The 14,859-nt window shown below is 33.9% G+C and overlaps 1 protein-coding gene across 3 annotated transcripts in view; it reads left to right on the top strand.

Annotated features, from left to right (window-relative positions):
* The window catches only part of PPARG (peroxisome proliferator activated receptor gamma), a 141,700-nt gene that overhangs the window by 56,591 nt on the left and 70,250 nt on the right, over nucleotides 1–14,859 (top strand). Inside the window, exon 1 of one of the 3 annotated variants that reach the window (XM_054595378.1) lies at nucleotides 2,104–2,451. The exons of the other annotated variants lie outside the window; for them this stretch is intronic. Within the exon in view, the coding sequence (XP_054451353.1) occupies nucleotides 2,370–2,451 (82 nt within the window). The 5' untranslated portion in view covers nucleotides 2,104–2,369. Of the gene's footprint in view, nucleotides 1–2,103; nucleotides 2,452–14,859 lie in introns of those variants that run through there. 3 annotated transcript variants of the gene reach the window in all.

Below are 14,859 nucleotides of genomic sequence, written 5' to 3'. Positions count from 1 at the left end.
ATATTTGTTAAACAAATAAATGTATGAAATACAATGAATAGGACCAATTTTTAACAAAACTAGGATCTTCAGATTAGAATTATGTGGCATGAATGAGCTACATTATAACTGAACAAATGTGAGAATAAGAGAAAGAAAGGCAGTGAGAGACTCCCCAAACACCCTACCCCTACTCCCAATATTGTATATGGACATTTTTCAATGTCCATAGGTATTGAAAAATGAATAATGCAGTTATTTGTTGATATTCCTTGAGTTAACATATTTTTCCCTTAAACTCACATAATACTCTATCCCATGGTGCCTGGTTTATTAAAAGAGGTGATTTAGACCCTTCTAAGAATAGAAGCTGGTGAAGGCCAATAGTCAACTGGCGTGAAAATTAGAGGCCTAAAAGTCTGGATTGTAGTTGCTGCTCTGTCACTACTTCACTATCTAACCTGGAGAATTTACTTGTCATTTAGGGTCCTCATTTTCTCATCTTATTAACAGAGTGTTTGACTGTAAAGAGTTCCTCTCACTCTAAAATGGTATAATTCTGCCAATTTTATCATTATTATAATCTGGCATAGTCTTAGGAACATTTTAATAAATATGTCAATTTTTAAAAGTTGGAGAGACTTTGGAATCTAAGGACAAGAATAAGATGATGATCTGGAATTGGGTGAGACACTGCCACTTAATAGAAGTAAGATTCAAACACATCTTGGGACATTGAGTAGGAATATCTATAGCAGAATGGGGCTTACATTTTTGTTCTGTTTTATTAACAAGAAGAAAAGTGCTCTTGACTTTAATCATTTACAGTATTTTGATCTATCATAAAGTCAACCAAGAATCTTAGATTTAATTACACCTTTAACTATTAAGTCATTGTGTCTGTAATATAAGTAAATTTCCCAGCACTGAGAGGGAAGGAGAAACTCCTTTACTGAGAATTCAAATTGAACATAGTTCTACACAACTATACAACTTGTTCTGTACAACTATAATTATCTCAGTTATTTGGATCTTTAACTTGATTTACCTTATAAAGGCTTTTTTGGGTTTAAAATAATGATGTAATTGCCCAACTGTCCATTTTATTCTTTGCTGTTGAGATCCACTAAGCATTTTCCCGTCAAGCTGTTGCTCTATGACTGAGGGGAAACTTTTGCTAGTCCCCTTGCAGGTCGACTACTTACTCGATGTAAATTAATCAGATATATATTCATTTCACTTGGGGAATATTGAGATAATGTATTTCAGAGAATTATTGCCATCAGATATATTGCCCTATGTGGGGCATCTTTTTAAATCCACAAGTCACTGCAATTCTATTAGGCCATTTATGTGACAAGAGAAGACGAGCTCCCACATTGAATTGTGGCACAGCTAGTGTTTCTCCTTGCCAAAAAGGGCAAAGGCCTTGAGCAAGAAACCAGCTTTTTCCTGATTACAAAACTGACCACATTCCTTGCCAACCTATCAGTGTCTGTTTTTGTTTTTTTGTTTTTTTTCTGGTAATGCATTATTCTTCTCAGAGAGAACTCCACTTTTTTCATTATGACAAGGCATTTGTCATTTAAACATCAACTGATGCAACACTGCTGCATTGCTATTGATGGATAAACTTAATAATCAAGTTTTTAAAAAGAAATCCCTGATATAAAAAACATCTAATGATATTTAAAAAAATCTAAACCTATCAGACCCTACCTTCATTCTCTCAACTGTTTAATTTTATAGAATTTAGATAGCAGTCAGTATCACTTTGGGATCTGTGAAGTAGCAGAATAAATACCTTAGCATATAACATTTCAGTAGAATGCTGCTGGCAAATTTAAAAATATGAATACATATTTGAATTCAAAATTTTCTTCAGATAATATGATTAGAGATTCAACAGGGGGTGGCTAGTGAGAAAAAAAAACTTTGTCCAAGTAGATTTATCTGGTGTTTTATAACCCAGAAATTTAAAGTTTTCCATTTAAGAAGCAACTGAACATTGAACAGTCTTTTTGCTTTGATAGTTTGAAATACTGTACAGCTTGCACCCCTCATAAGACACTAACCATGTGGGCCATTGGCGAGACAGTGTGGCAATATTTTCCTTGTAATATACCAAGTCTTGCCAAAGCAGTGATCAAAATTATGACACAACATTTTGTCACAGCTGGCTCTGTAACAGAAGAGTGCCAGCCAATTCAGGCCTGGTTCTTTGTGTGTTTATTCCCACCTCTCCCAAATATTTGGAAACGGATGTCTTGAATCATTGGTGTGTTCACAAGTTCTATTACCACAAGTCTTTTTCTTTTAACGGATTGGTCTTTTGAAAGAAATAGACAAAATATCAGGGTGAATTACAGCAATTCCTATTCCATGCTGTTATGGGTGAAACTCTGGGAGATTCTCTTATTGACCCAGAAAGTGATTCCTTCGCTGATACACTGTCTGCAAGCACTTCACAAGGTAAAGTTCATTCCAGATATGGATATTGGGATACTTCAGGCATTTATAGAAAGTTGAAATTGCTCTTGTAGTTTGTTTTCTAAGTTATATTTGCTATAATACTGTCATGTGTACAGTTCAGTATTTTAATGTTTAATTTGCTGCTATAGGGTTCATTTATAAGCATATTCAGAACTTTAAAAAGAAACCTAAACTAACTCATATTTTGTCTCTGTGTGTGACTCCCATTTCTTGAATTTTGAGCATTAAAGGTATATTTATATAAAGACCTATTTATTTTTATTTCCTAGATTTATATATGTTTGACAAAATTAATTAAGGTCTTTTTAGAATACCTGATGAGGCACTTTTTTTTTTCCTTTTAGTCCTATATGGTAGCTATCTCTCACAGCAGTTTTTATTCCTCTTGCAGTATTTTTATTCCTCTTAAAGCCCTCTAAGCATGTTTTTGTTCCACTTTAATGTCTAGATATTTGTGTGTACATTTTAACCTCTTTCAAAGAATTGTAAGCTTCCAGACTGTAGGACCAAGTTAAATACTTCTTTATATTTCTTAAGATACCTAGCATAGTGCCTAATGCATTGGAGAATAGTGGGGACCTTGGAGAATGTCTGTTCTTAGCATCTTGTTTTACATATAAAGAAAATGAGGCCCAAATGCCTATTGCATGCTAAACAAATGACTAATTATTACTTTTTTTCACATATATATATATATGAATCAAACATTTGATTTTCAACATTTCTTGCTTTGCCATTGCAAAATGTCAGTTCTCTCTTTTTTTAACTTTTTTTATTTTAATTTTTTTCAGTTATAGTTGACATTTATTATTATATTGGTTTTGGGTATACAATATTAGAGTTCTTCCTTTCTACAGCTCCTTCTACTGGACTTCCTTAGCACAGTTTTTCTGTTTTGTACTATTTTATATTTATTGCTGTATTTCTATCTTTTTTTCCTCCTGGATGCTAAAAATAGATTGTGTTGAGGAGTGTGATTCATGTCTTACAATATTAGTGCTAAAACATTAAAATTAAGTCACTTAATTCTTAAAATGATGGCTTTACTTCTTAACATTTTAATTTTTCTGGAAGCCTGAAGTTTAAATGCATTAATTGCAATTTTTTAAAAACCTTTCCTTTTAAAAAAATAATTTAAAATATTCCCTGAAATTCTATTTCATTTTATTATGATGATTTGACTCAATGTATCGTTCTATCATCTGAGCCTCTTAAAAAGGAGTTTATTTCATTATATGATGTAAAAGTCTGTTCTATTTTTCTTCAAACCATAAAAATTCTCTTCGTCCAGTTATTGATTTAGCTGGCATCAAGGGAGAATGTCTTAGCAATAGTGTGAAACAGTTCTTGTGTCAAAATTTGATAGTTGTGTCAGTTTGCAAAGAATATGTCAACAGAGTACTGCAACAAATGTTTAGGTTAACTGGGGTACGAGTACTTTTATGGTAAGGGATAGTTGTGTGATTCATGTTAGTTTTCATTCTGCACTAATCTCTTTATTGTTGTGCCTTGAAATTGCCCTGAATTTAATTTTTTTTTTGATTGTCAAATCCCCTCAGAGAATAACCCCATACTTTTCTTCCTAATTAACATGTTACAGAACAGAATTATTACCAATTAAGAAATTATATGTTGTACCAATAATTTAACTCTTATCTTGTCTCTATTTCTTATTCATAAGTATTGTTTTTCTGTTAAAAATATGAGGTTCTAAAGACCAAAGATCTGTGGTTAACTTCTATTGTATTTTATAGATATTCACGAAATACTTACTCTACCTTTGCCAAAATGGACAAACTTGAAAATAAATTGGAAATATGGTCATCATTAGCTATTTGAGGTCAGCAGAGATGAAACACCATAGAGATTAGGTAATTAGCCTAGATACAGTAATTAATTTTGGTGCTCCTTCCTCATCATAGGTAAGGTAGAATTGGGGGTTGTTGCAAGTCTGGATGCTGCTTTTGAAGAAAAAGTGGCTTGTTGAGAGTGAATGATCCAGATGTCCCACTATATTGGTCATAGTTAAAAGATTAAAAACTCTATATAGCCACTGTGCCCAAAGAGGGCTTTTCTACTTTTTTCCTCTGCTCTGTAATCATTGTGACCCACTTTATCTTATTCCCCTTTCTGTCTCCATCCTGAGCTTCCCAAGCAACCTCAAGTAACCCCACGCTGGCTCTGAAATCATTTCCACTAGTAAAAATTGGCAAGATTGAAGGGAAGCTTCCACAAATTCAAGCTGAATATGCCTCCTACTTTCAGTGCCAGACTTAGTCCTGTGTGAATTCTCTAATTTTAAGTTGTTGCACCAGAGCATTGAAAGATGATGACACCCTTGTCCTTTGGAGCTGATTGAGCAATGGAAATATGCCTTAGAGACATGACAAATGCTGCAATAGATGATTCTTGAAACAAGAGTCTCTCCTGAGATAGGAATAAGTGATTGATTGCCTGTCATTTTTATTGAGGGATATTTAAACTGTGTCCATGTGACTCCAGGCAACTGTATACTTGGAACCATTTAGGTAATTGACCAAAGTTTTCACCTTTCCAGAAGTTTGAAGGGACCAGTGTAGTATCAGAGGTAACCACCAATTTTGTCTTGGCCACATACTTTCTGTGTGAGTTTGAGCAAGTCGCTTATCTTCTCTGCCCTCTGTTTCTGCATATATTAACAGAAAATAGAAGACATATAATTTTCCTAAATGCCTAAATTTGAAGTATTTTAAGGATTATGGGGAGGGAAGAGAACTTCAGAATTCTTTATGCACCAAATTAAGTGACAGTTTTGAGTGAGATGAAGCTTCTGCATGACCTCCGGTGAATGTGTTAATAAGGAAATGATCAAACTTAGAGAAAGCATCTTTATGTCTGATTGTTTGAAATGGAAGAATTACCTCCCACTTTCATTAACATTTGTCTATGAAAGGTTGGATTTCCAAAAGTTGAAATCATTTTTTGGACCTAAGCAAGAGTGATGATTACATGTTTTCTTCTCAGAGACATTGAAAAACTGTGTTAGATTATAATGTTTTCTATATGATGAAAATTAAGGCTATTGACATAGCTCTGAGTTTCACAATCTAACATGTAATAATAATTCAGGGCTTTTTAAAGAACTTTACTATTGTTCATATTAACTTTTTCCCTTAGTATGACTCTAATTTTATCATTTATTTCTGATTTAACTGTTCCAATCTCTTTTCTGATCACCAGGACTTAGTAGATTTTTAGACTCTGAAAATCTCCTTACTATGTTTTCAAAAACTGCTATTTCTCTTGTACTTCCCCCAAATTATGAATTATAGGAAACACCCAAAACAAATGTAATTTATATTAGATGCTTACAAGAAAACACAGCATTTTAAAAAATTTTATTTTCCTCTAGAAACCCTAGGGAATACAACTCATCTTGAAGGCTACCTGATAGCAATTATTCATTTAAACTGTTGAGGTGTAAAACATGAGTTGTTAAATAAAAAGCAATTTTTATACTTCTGAAAGAGGTTGTCATAGATTACTATGTCAGCATTCTCACTTGATAAGATCATTTTGAGGAAATTCTAAAATCATTATAGCTCTTTGTAAGTTACATATTCTTTGAATCAGAGGAAATGTGAGCAAAGCAAATTTCTTCGTTGTATTAGATCAACAACACTGACACAAAGTTTCTATTATTTTAGGTTCCTTTGAATACCCTTAAATTAGGCATTAGAAAGTTATCCAGCAAATGCCTCCTGTGCATCTGCTAATGTTGAATGTTTGTGAAAATACGTGATAGAGAATGAATCAGACTCATCTGAATGGAACTAAGTTTCTATAAAACTTTACCAGATTACCCTTTTTTATAGACACAGTTTTGCACCTGTAACTAATTTAGAGACACAGGAATTGCACATGTATCTGATAGCAACTGCGATCCAACTCTTACTACCTCAGAATTAAAATCACGTGGCTGTTTGAGTACACAGTTTTTTTTAGACCCATGTTATTTTTATTTAAATAAGGGATTGGCAATACAAGATTGAGGTTCCCACAGTGATGAATGGCTTGCATTATAAAGTAAATTTAAAGCGGTCAACTGTAAGTTACCTACATGTGAATTATCCCTCATTACCTCATGCCAGGATTTCTGTACGGTTTTTTAGCTGACCTTCTAAATGAGAAACTCAGCCAGACAATCCAATCTGCCAGATAAATAGTCCTAAAAACCATTCTTTATTACCAGTCTTCTAATAAGTATTGAGCATCTACTATAGTGAACATTGTGAAGTCTAAATACTTTTGTCTGTCTTTCAAAGCTCTTTATACTCTGGTTCCACTTTATGTATCTTATTTCCCTACAAACCCAAGAGATTGGCCTGCCTTACTCTAATAGGACTAATCTCATTGTCTCATGTATAAGTCATACTCACTGTAGCCACCAAGCCTATCACAGCCTGGAATGACCTTTCTAATTCTTTCACCTTTTTAAGTCTTTCTTGTCCTTCAAGGTAAGGCTCAAGTAACATCTATGCTGTGAAGCTTTCTTTCAATATATTACTGTTAATGCTGTCCCTCTCCTCTAAACTGAAAATATTTTCAGAATATGTCTCCTCTCCTCCCCACACTGCTTCCACCCTGATTCAGGCCACCACCCCTGGCCTGGATTGCTATCTCAGTCTCGCCGCAGGTTTTCCTGCCTCTGCCCTTACCTCCCAATAGCCTAGTCTCAACCCACCATCCAGAGGGATTATTTCAAAAAGTAAGTCAGATCTGTCACTCTGCTCAAAAACCTGCAGTGGCTCCTCACTTCACTTATCACAAAAACCCCAGCCTACCCCACAGCTCCCACCCCACCTAGTCACCTCTTCGTCCCGTCTTCTATCAGCCCTTTACTCACTCTGTTCTCACCACACCAGCCTCCTTGCTGTTCCTCCAACATTCCATACATGCTCCTGCCTTAGTGCTTTTGCTCCCTCTGGCATTTTAGCTGACTCAGCTCCTTCTAATCTTTGCTCAGATCATGCCTTCTAGGGAGGACTGCCTTGGTCCCCCTCCCCTGAATTATCTAGTCTTCCACTGCCCTTCCCCTCCCCCTGCTTTACACTTTCTTATTTCTAAAGTATGTTTCATCTTCTAACATACTGTATAATTTATTTATTTATTCACTACGTTCATTATTTATTGTCCTCTTTATCCCACTAGCGTATTAACTCTATTAGGGCAGATATCTTTGTCTCTGGTCCCCCAATGGCATATACCAAATGCCTCGAATATGCTCCATGAATAGCAGGGCTCATTAATACTTGTTAAAATGAAAGAATAAAATCCTCTAACCTTTTTGTTCTGTATCACACTATTTAGCCCCTACCTGGGGACTACCTAATATTATTTTCTGTTTTATATATTCCCTAGGACAAATTATATAGTCCTTGAGGATAAGACCCATGTTTTATTCTCTTGTTTATTTCACAAGTATCTAACACAGTGATTTTCAACCATTTTCATCTCCTGGGACATATAAACTAATTACTGAAATTCTGCAGCACACCAAAAATACATATATTTTGCCAATCTAACAAAAAAAATATAGATACAATTTCGATTCATTAACACCAGATGGCTATTGTTGTGATGGCTACTGTCATTTTTTTATTTGACAATTTAAGGGAAAAGAGGTCAGTGCCCCTGAGTAGTCAGGTATTGACTGTTTTAAAAATTCTTGTGGCACAGCAGTTGAAAATCACTGATCTAACCCATAATAAGTATCTAATAAGTTCTTGTTGATTTACTAATACCGAGCTGATCTCCTGCCTTACCCTGGCAGCTCCTGAGGTCAAGCACTGGAATACATTTAACATGTACAAACAAAAGTTCAGCATACACTAAATACTATTTTAAAATCAGTGCTAATATAAACAAACCAACAATATTATATATGCTAAAAACAGGTACAAATATATTTTGAATTACCTATTTGTAGGTATTAGTTATTTGTACCATGTTCCTTCATTTGTTTGAATATCATTAGGCGAGTATCTTTAAATATTAATTTGAGTATCATAAGTTTGTGAATTATCCAAATGTCTGGCTTCTTCTGCAAGTCTGCCTACTTTTTGGAACTTCTAGTATTCATTTGAACTTCCAAGACACTAATTTGTACACAGTAGTAAGAGGAGTAATTTATTTGACTATGTAATATCGAACATATACAGTACATAGAACAATACCTGATATGCAATGTATCCAACAAATGTTGTCTTCTTTCCCTTAAAATGGAAATTACCACTTTGAGATAATACAGATTTTCATTATTCATGCTATTAAAAGTTTTTTATTACTATGGCTAATTAAGTTAGACTAATTGCTTATCCTCTTATAATATTTTCCTTAGCATTTTTCCAAACATTTGGATATTACCTGATAGATACATATTTTCAACCCTAGTTCCAGAAGAAATGACATGTTTAATTTTTTATCTTAGCAAAAAGCCAATGGCAAAACGTAATAATAGAACAGGCGTTCTAATATTCTTCACATGCAATTTCTTCTAAATTAAATATTTTTAATGTAAGATTGTTGGATAGTATTTTACTATTGTTTTACACTTTACATAAAATACTGCCTTTATTTTAGTTTTTTAAATTGTAGACCTGTTGTATAGAGGTCTAGGCAAGTTTGCTTAATTGATTAAAACATGATGCTAATAAGAACTGAAAGTGTGAGCTTGGCATAAGTGTGGCCAGAGTTACATAGAAATCTTTGCCATTGGCATAGCCACATCTCTAGCCAATTACAAGATACAAACAATTGACCCAGTAGAAACCAATTCAACTTGCAAGTGTATGTCCTATATAAAATCTAATCATCTTTCATGTTATATCCATTTAGTTATTATCACTTAAACAAACTCAGATAATATAAGGGGCATGCTGAATGATAAAGACAAGTATCTTTTCCTTACATCTTTATCAATAATCAAATCCTAATCATCCCACTTGGGCCCTCCTAATTCAAAAGCCATCTCTACCATGAAGTTATTCCTGATTATTTCAGAATATGTTAGTCTCTTTCTCCTCCCCATTTCTAGAGCACTTATTTTTCTTATTACTAATTTGATCTCTATACTTTCTTTGGTTATTAAACACCTTTCACCTTGGTAACTTCTAAAGGTCAAAAACTACATTATAATGTATTTCTTGTAAGGCCTGAAAAATACCTTGAACATAGTATTAGGTAATTAGTTATCTTAATTTGAGATGGTTTTGATTTTATATTACTGAGTGAGCATGCACTGAGATTAAGATTTTGAGAAATAAAAATGCCAAAGAAAAGTGAAACAAGGAAAGCTTTTAGGAAAGAGAAACACCATTATAAAATATAATGATAATTGTTCTAAGAAGCAAGGTTTACAAAATACATAATTGATACAAAGAAGAGTTAAGTAATTAGCATAAAATTGGTAGCTTAGATTTACCTATTTCACTTAAATTGAATATTTCAAAAAACTAACTCAACTGATCCAAATATATTGACCTCTCAACCACAGGACTCCTGATGTAGACATCAGCATTTGGAAAAAGATTTCCTGCATTGTTAAAAAATATAGTGTGTTTGTAAACAGAATAGGTCTTACATATAAGCCAAACATATCTAAAGCAGAAACATAACTTTTCATATTCACTCCTTAGGATAAAATGTGTACCCTTTGAAATTTTACCTGCCCTGTATATACTGATTTGACAACCTTGGCTGAGTATGTATTTAGCCTTTGTTGTACAAGGAAGTCAGTTAGAAAAATTAAGTAGTTTATTAATACTAATGTTAATACTGTTTTATAGCTCTGAAAAAGAAAATTCTTAAATAAATGTCCTAGAAATTCTGTAACAATCCTTTTAATACAAATGGATGACTTTTTATTGGCTTGTCTGGTTGGTCTGCGTGTTTTCTTCTACAAACCCCCATTCCTAGGACACTTTTGGAATGTCTCTATAGTTAACTTTAAAAAAAAAATTTCTATCTTCACCTGAGGAGATGCTCATTGACGTTAGAGAGAGGGAAAGAGAGGTGGAGAGAGAGGAAAAGAACATTGATATGAGAAACATTGATCAGTCACCACTAACATGTACCCCAATTAGGGGCTGAACCCATAATGCAGGTATGTGCCCCAACCAGGAATCAAACCTGCGACCCTTCGGTCTATGTGACAATGCTCCAACCAAGTGAGCAACACTGGCTAGGGCTCTATTTAATGTTTTTTTTAAATTAAAGTATGTTATAATACATAGAACAAAGTATGTAAACCTTTTTACAAATGAACACACCTATGTAATTCGCACTGAGATAAACAGAACATCAGCACTCTAGAAGACCTCTGACTATTCTAATTTCGAACCCATAGATTAGTTTTACCTGTTTTTGAATTTTATGTGAATAGAATCATACATTGTTTACACTTTTGCACTTGGATTCTTTTGCTCAGCATTTGTTTGTTGGATTAATCATATTATTGAGTATAATTGTACTTCATTCTCATTACTGTGTAGTATTTTATTTTGTGAATTTATCCTACTGTTGATAGGCATTCAGATGAATTCCAGAATTGCAAATATTATCACTAAGAACATTCTTGTACAGGTCTTTCAGCATGCATGTGTACACATTCCTGTTACATATATACTTGGGCCAATGGTGTGTTCAGCTTTAAGAGATATTACCAAACAGTTTTGAGCATGGCTGTACCCACTACCACTTCCACCAGCAGTGTCTGAATGTTCCAGTTACTTTGTATTCTTACTGATACTTGGCATTCCCCATCTTTTTTTTTTTCTTGTTTTTTTTTCTTTTGGTGTGAAAATGGTAATCTCTTCCTACTTTTATTTTTTTCAATTTTCTGTAGTAAGGTTATAGTCCTTTTATTAATTTTTTCAATTAAAGCTGACATTCAATGTTATTTTGTTATTTTCAGGTGTACAGCATAATGGTTAGACAATTATATAATTTGCAAGCTGATCCCCCATTCACAGTTATTACAGTATTGCCTATATTCCTTATGCTGTACTTCACATCCCTGTGACTATGTAGTAACTACTAATTTGTACTTTTTAATCCCTTCAACCTTTTTTATCGAGCCCCCCAATCTTTCTCCCATCCATCAACCCTCAATTTGTTCTCTGTATCTTAGATTCTGTTTCTCTTTTCTTTGTTCACTTATTTTCTTCTTTAGGTTACATAAATAAATGAAATCATATGGTATTGATCTTTCTCGGTCTGACTTATTTTACTTAGCATAATACACTCTGGGTCCATTCATGTTATTGCAGATGGTAAGATCTCATTCTTTTTTATGGCTGACTAATACTCTATTGCATAGATGTGCCACATCTTTATCTGCTCATCTATTGATGGGCACATGGGTTCCTTCCATACCTCAGCCATTGTAAATAATGCTGCAATGAACATGGGGTGTATATATCTCATTGAACTAGTATTTTGGATTTCTTCAAATATATACTAAGAAATGAAATTGCTTTTCTGAGGAACCTCCATACTGTTTTTCACAGTGGCTGCACCAATTTGCAGTCCCACCAACAAAGCACAAGGGTTCCCATTTTGTCAACATTTGTTGTCTGTTAATTTATTGATGATAGCCATTCAGACAGCTGTGATGTGATATCTCATTGTGGTTTTAATTTGCAAATATTTCTCTGAAGATTAGTGATGTTGAATATCCTTTCATATTTCTATTGGCCATCTGTATAAATTCTTTGGAGAAATGTCTATTCAGGTCTTCTAACAATTTTTTATTGGAATTTTTTTTTTTTTTTTTTTTTTTTTTTTTTTGCTGTTGAGTTGTATGACATAAATTTTGATACTAGCCCCTTATTGGATGTATCATTGGTGAGTATCTTCTCCCATTCAATAAGATGTCTTTTCATTCTGATGGTGGTTTTCTTTGCTGTGAAAAAAACTTTTTAGTTTGACATAGTGCCCCTTGCTTATTTGTATGTTTCCCTTGCCCAGGCAGTTATATCAGAAAAAAATAATAATAGCATGTCAGAGAGTTTACTGCCTATGTTTTCTTCTAGGAGTTTTATGATCCCAAATCTTACCTTTAAGTCTTTAATCCATTTTGAGTTGGTTCTTGTATATGGTGTAAGTAGATAATCTAGTTTCTTTCTTTCTTTTTTTCTTTCTTTCTTTCTTTTTTTTTTTTTTTGCATGCATCTGTTCACTTTTTCCAACACCATTTATTGAATAGACCATTGTATGTTCTTGTCCAGTTGTTATACATTAATTGACTATGTAGGTAAGGGTTTATTCCTGGGTTTATTATTCTGTTCCATTGATCTATGTGTCTGTGTTTATGCCAGTACTATGTTGTTTTAATTACTATAGCTTTGTAGTATTGTTTGATAATCAGGTAGCAGCATAACTTGAAATGTGTTCTTTTTTCTTAAGATTGCTATGGCTTATTCAAGGTCTTTTGGTATTCCATGGAAGTTTTAAGATTATTTGCTCTATTCTATGAAAAATTCCATTAGTATTTTGGTAGGGATTGCATTGAATCTGTACATTACTTTGCATAGTATGGACATTTTAATAATGTTAATTCTTCCTATCTGTAAGCATATGCTTTCTTTATCTTTATGTAATGACCTTCTTTTCTCTTATGATAGCTTTTGTTTTGAAGTCTATTTTTTCTGATGTAAATATTGCTCTTCCAGCTTTTTTGTTTGTTTTGTTTTCTATTTCCATGAAATGTCTTTTTCCACCTCTTTACTGTCAGTCTGTGTATGTCTTTCAATCTGAAATGGGTCTCTTGTAATCAAAATATGTATGGATCTTGTTTTCTTATTCATTCAAGTACTTAATCAATTGAATGAATCAATTCTTATTCATTGGAGTATTTAATCAATTTACATTTAAAGTGATTGTTTATAGGTATGTAGTTATTGATATTTTTATTATTCAAATTTGTTATTTTTTTCCTTCTTGAAGTCATTTCACTTCGGGTGGTGAACACACAACACAGTGTACAGATGGTGTGTTGCAGAACTGTGTAACTGAAACCTGTGTAATTTTGTTAACCCATGTCAACCCAATAAATTCAATAAAAAGGAAAGAAAAGAAAAGAAAAAAATGAACCCTTCTATACTGTTATGTTGGTAGGAATGCAAACTGCTGAAGCCACTGTTGAAACAGTATGGAGTTTCCTCAAAAAATTAAAAATGGAACTGCCTTTTGACCCACCAATCCCACTTCTGGGACTATACCCTAAAAAACCTGAAACACTAATTTGAAAGAATATATGCATCCCTGTTGTTCATTGCATCATTATTTACAATAGCCAAGTTCTGGAAACAGCTCAAATACTCATCAGCAAATGAGTAGATAAAAAAGCTGTGGTACATTTACAAAATGGAATTATACACAGCTTTAAAAAAGAAGGAAGTCATACCTTTTACAACAGCATGGATGGACCTGGAGATTATTATGCTAAATGAAATAAGCCAGTCAGAAAAAGACAAGTAACATAAGATCTCACTTATGTGTAGAATCTAATGAACAAAATAAGCTGATGAACAAAATAAAAACAGAGGCATGGATATATGGAACAGACTGACAGCCATCAGTGGGGAGAGAAGGATGGGACACTGAATGAAAGAAGCAGAAGGGATTAACAAAAACCCTATACACAATACATAGACATAGACAACAGTGTGGCCAACAGTGTGTTATTTAATAGATAAATAACAGCGGTTATAGGCAGAGGGAAAGAGGGGTGGGAGCTAGGTGGAGGTAGGCAAGGTAGAGGACAAAGAGGGTTTAAAAGAGCCTTTGCCTGGGGTGGTGGGCACACAATGCAGTGTGCAGATGATGTTTTATTGAATTGTATACTTTGAACCTGTATGGTTTTGTGGACCAGTGTTACCCCAATAAGTTCAATTTTAATACATACACACACACACACACACACGTATCACACACACATGTGTATGTGATACGTGTGTGTGTGTGTGTGTGTGTGTGTGTGTGTGTGTAAAGGAAGTCACTTTAACATTTCTTGTAGTACTGGTTTGGTGTCAATGAACTCATTTAGCCTTTTCTTGCCTGGGAAGCTTTTTTTTTTTTTTAAACCCTTGAGTAAGGATATGTTTTTCCTGTTGATTTGAGAAAGAGAGAGAGAGAGAGAGAGACAGAGAGAGAGAGAGAGAGAGAGAGAGAGAGAGAGAGAACCATCATTGTGAGAGAGAAACATTGAGAGGTTGCCTCCCTTACATGCCTCAACTGGAGATCAAACCCACAACCTAGGTATGTGCCCTGACCAGGCAATGTTTTGGTGTCCGGGAAAATGCTCCAACAAACTGAGCCACCCGTCCAGGGCTCTCTTTCATTTTT

The sequence above is a fragment of the Pteronotus mesoamericanus genome, unplaced genomic scaffold (genome assembly GCF_021234165.1).
Source record: "Pteronotus mesoamericanus isolate MK-2021 breed Mesoamerican mustached bat unplaced genomic scaffold, CSHL_Meso_final scaffold_54, whole genome shotgun sequence".
In the NCBI taxonomy this organism is placed as follows: Eukaryota; Metazoa; Chordata; class Mammalia; order Chiroptera; family Mormoopidae; genus Pteronotus; species Pteronotus mesoamericanus.
Note: the sequence above shows the minus strand (reverse complement) of the source record. Positions and strands in the feature narration are given on the sequence as shown.